Consider the following 1,666-nt stretch of genomic DNA (forward strand, 5'->3'; position numbering starts at 1 on the left):
TTTTAGATTCTGATGACACCCCTTCTTCACAGCAAGCAGCCCCTGAGGCACCTCATTCACAAGCTGGATACCCAACTCTACCACCTTCTACTCAATCGAATGTTACCCCACAACAGCAGTCGCAAGGGTACCCTACCCAGCCACAGTCGCAGGGGTACCCAAACCAGCAACAGCCACAAGGATACAACAACCAGCAACAGCCACAAGGATACAACAACCAGCAACCACCACCACAGGGCTACCCCAACCAACAACAGCCACCACCGCAGGGGTACCCAACCCAGCAACAGCCACAAGGGTACCCAACCCAGCAACAACCACAGGGGTACCCAAACCAACAGCAACCACAGGGGTACCAACAACCACCACAGGGGTACCCTAACCAGCAACCACCACAAGGGTACCAAACCCAGCAGCCACCACAAGGCTACCCAAGCCAACAGCAGCCACAGGGGTATCCTAATCAACAGCAACCACAACAAGGTTGCCCTAATCAGCAACAGCCTCAGGGCTACCCTACTCAACAGCAATCCCAAGGGTACCCTAACCAGCAACCACAAGGATACTACAATCAACAACAAGGGTATCCAAACCAGCAGCCTCAAGGCTATCAGGGTCAACAACCTGGCTATGCTGCACCCCAGTCAGGAGGCTACTCACAGCCACCAGTGTCGGGCCAAGGTCAAGGTCAGCCTCCTGCACCACCTGGGTATGTACCTCCACCAACAACAAGTGCCACAAAATCCCGTCCACCTGTGCCACCAGGCTTCACTTCCGAATCAGCTATAGGATATAATCAGCCTTTAGCCCAGCCTCAAACCACAGGTATGTCGATGAGTATATCATATATAACAAGGGTATTTTATATACTAACAGAGTACATAAGGAGTTTAATTTGTAACATATATTTTTAATTACCTCATTCTTCCACCGATGGGGTTTGGGGCATTCTCATGTTCATATGTGAGAGTCAGAGGCACAAATTGTGAAATATTTAAGCTGTAAATCTCAAACATTTGTAAGAATTGTATTGATTCTTTTTTTCACACTAAAGTTTTTCTACATGGGACAAATACTAACAAACAGTGGTAGAGCATTCAACTGCAGATTGAGAGGTCCCCGGTTCAATCCCGAGTGTCCCCTTTAAAATTTTCATTTTCAAAGATTTTTTAACTATATATATATATATTTGTGAGGGTACATGGCCAAGTGATTAGGGTGTTGTATTCTTAATCGCTAGATCATGATTTCAATTCCTAGACCGGGTGGTGTGTTGTGTTCTTGAGCAAAACACCTCATCTCACATTGCTCTGAGATCACTTCAACACCTGATCATGGTATACCTGTTGCACCTGTTCAAGCAACATAAAAAGCACGTAAAAAGCAACATTTGAGCATGGTCGTTACCAGTGCTGCCTGACTGGTCCTCATGCCAGTGGCACGTAAAAAGCACCCACTACACTCTCGGAGTGGTTGGCGTTAGGAAGGGCATCCACCTGTAGAAACTCTGCCAGATCAGACTGGAGCCTGGTGCAGCCATCTGGTTCACCAGTCCTCAGTCAAACCGTCTAATCCATGTTAGCATGAAAAGCGGACGTTAAACAACAACGATGATGATGATGATACACACACACACACACACACACATATATATATATTTATATAT

At 46.6% G+C, this 1,666-nt stretch overlaps 1 protein-coding gene across 1 annotated transcript in view; it reads left to right on the forward strand.

Annotated features, from left to right (window-relative positions):
* The window catches only part of LOC106873825 (uncharacterized), a 34,029-nt gene that overhangs the window by 14,953 nt on the left and 17,410 nt on the right, over window positions 1-1,666 (forward strand). The window contains exon 3 of the mRNA XM_052976905.1: window positions 7-825. Coding sequence (XP_052832865.1) covers window positions 7-825 — 819 coding nt within the window. The remainder of the gene's footprint in view (window positions 1-6; window positions 826-1,666) is intronic.

The sequence above is a fragment of the Octopus bimaculoides genome, chromosome 26 (assembly GCF_001194135.2).
Source record: "Octopus bimaculoides isolate UCB-OBI-ISO-001 chromosome 26, ASM119413v2, whole genome shotgun sequence".
In the NCBI taxonomy this organism is placed as follows: domain Eukaryota; kingdom Metazoa; phylum Mollusca; class Cephalopoda; order Octopoda; family Octopodidae; genus Octopus; species Octopus bimaculoides.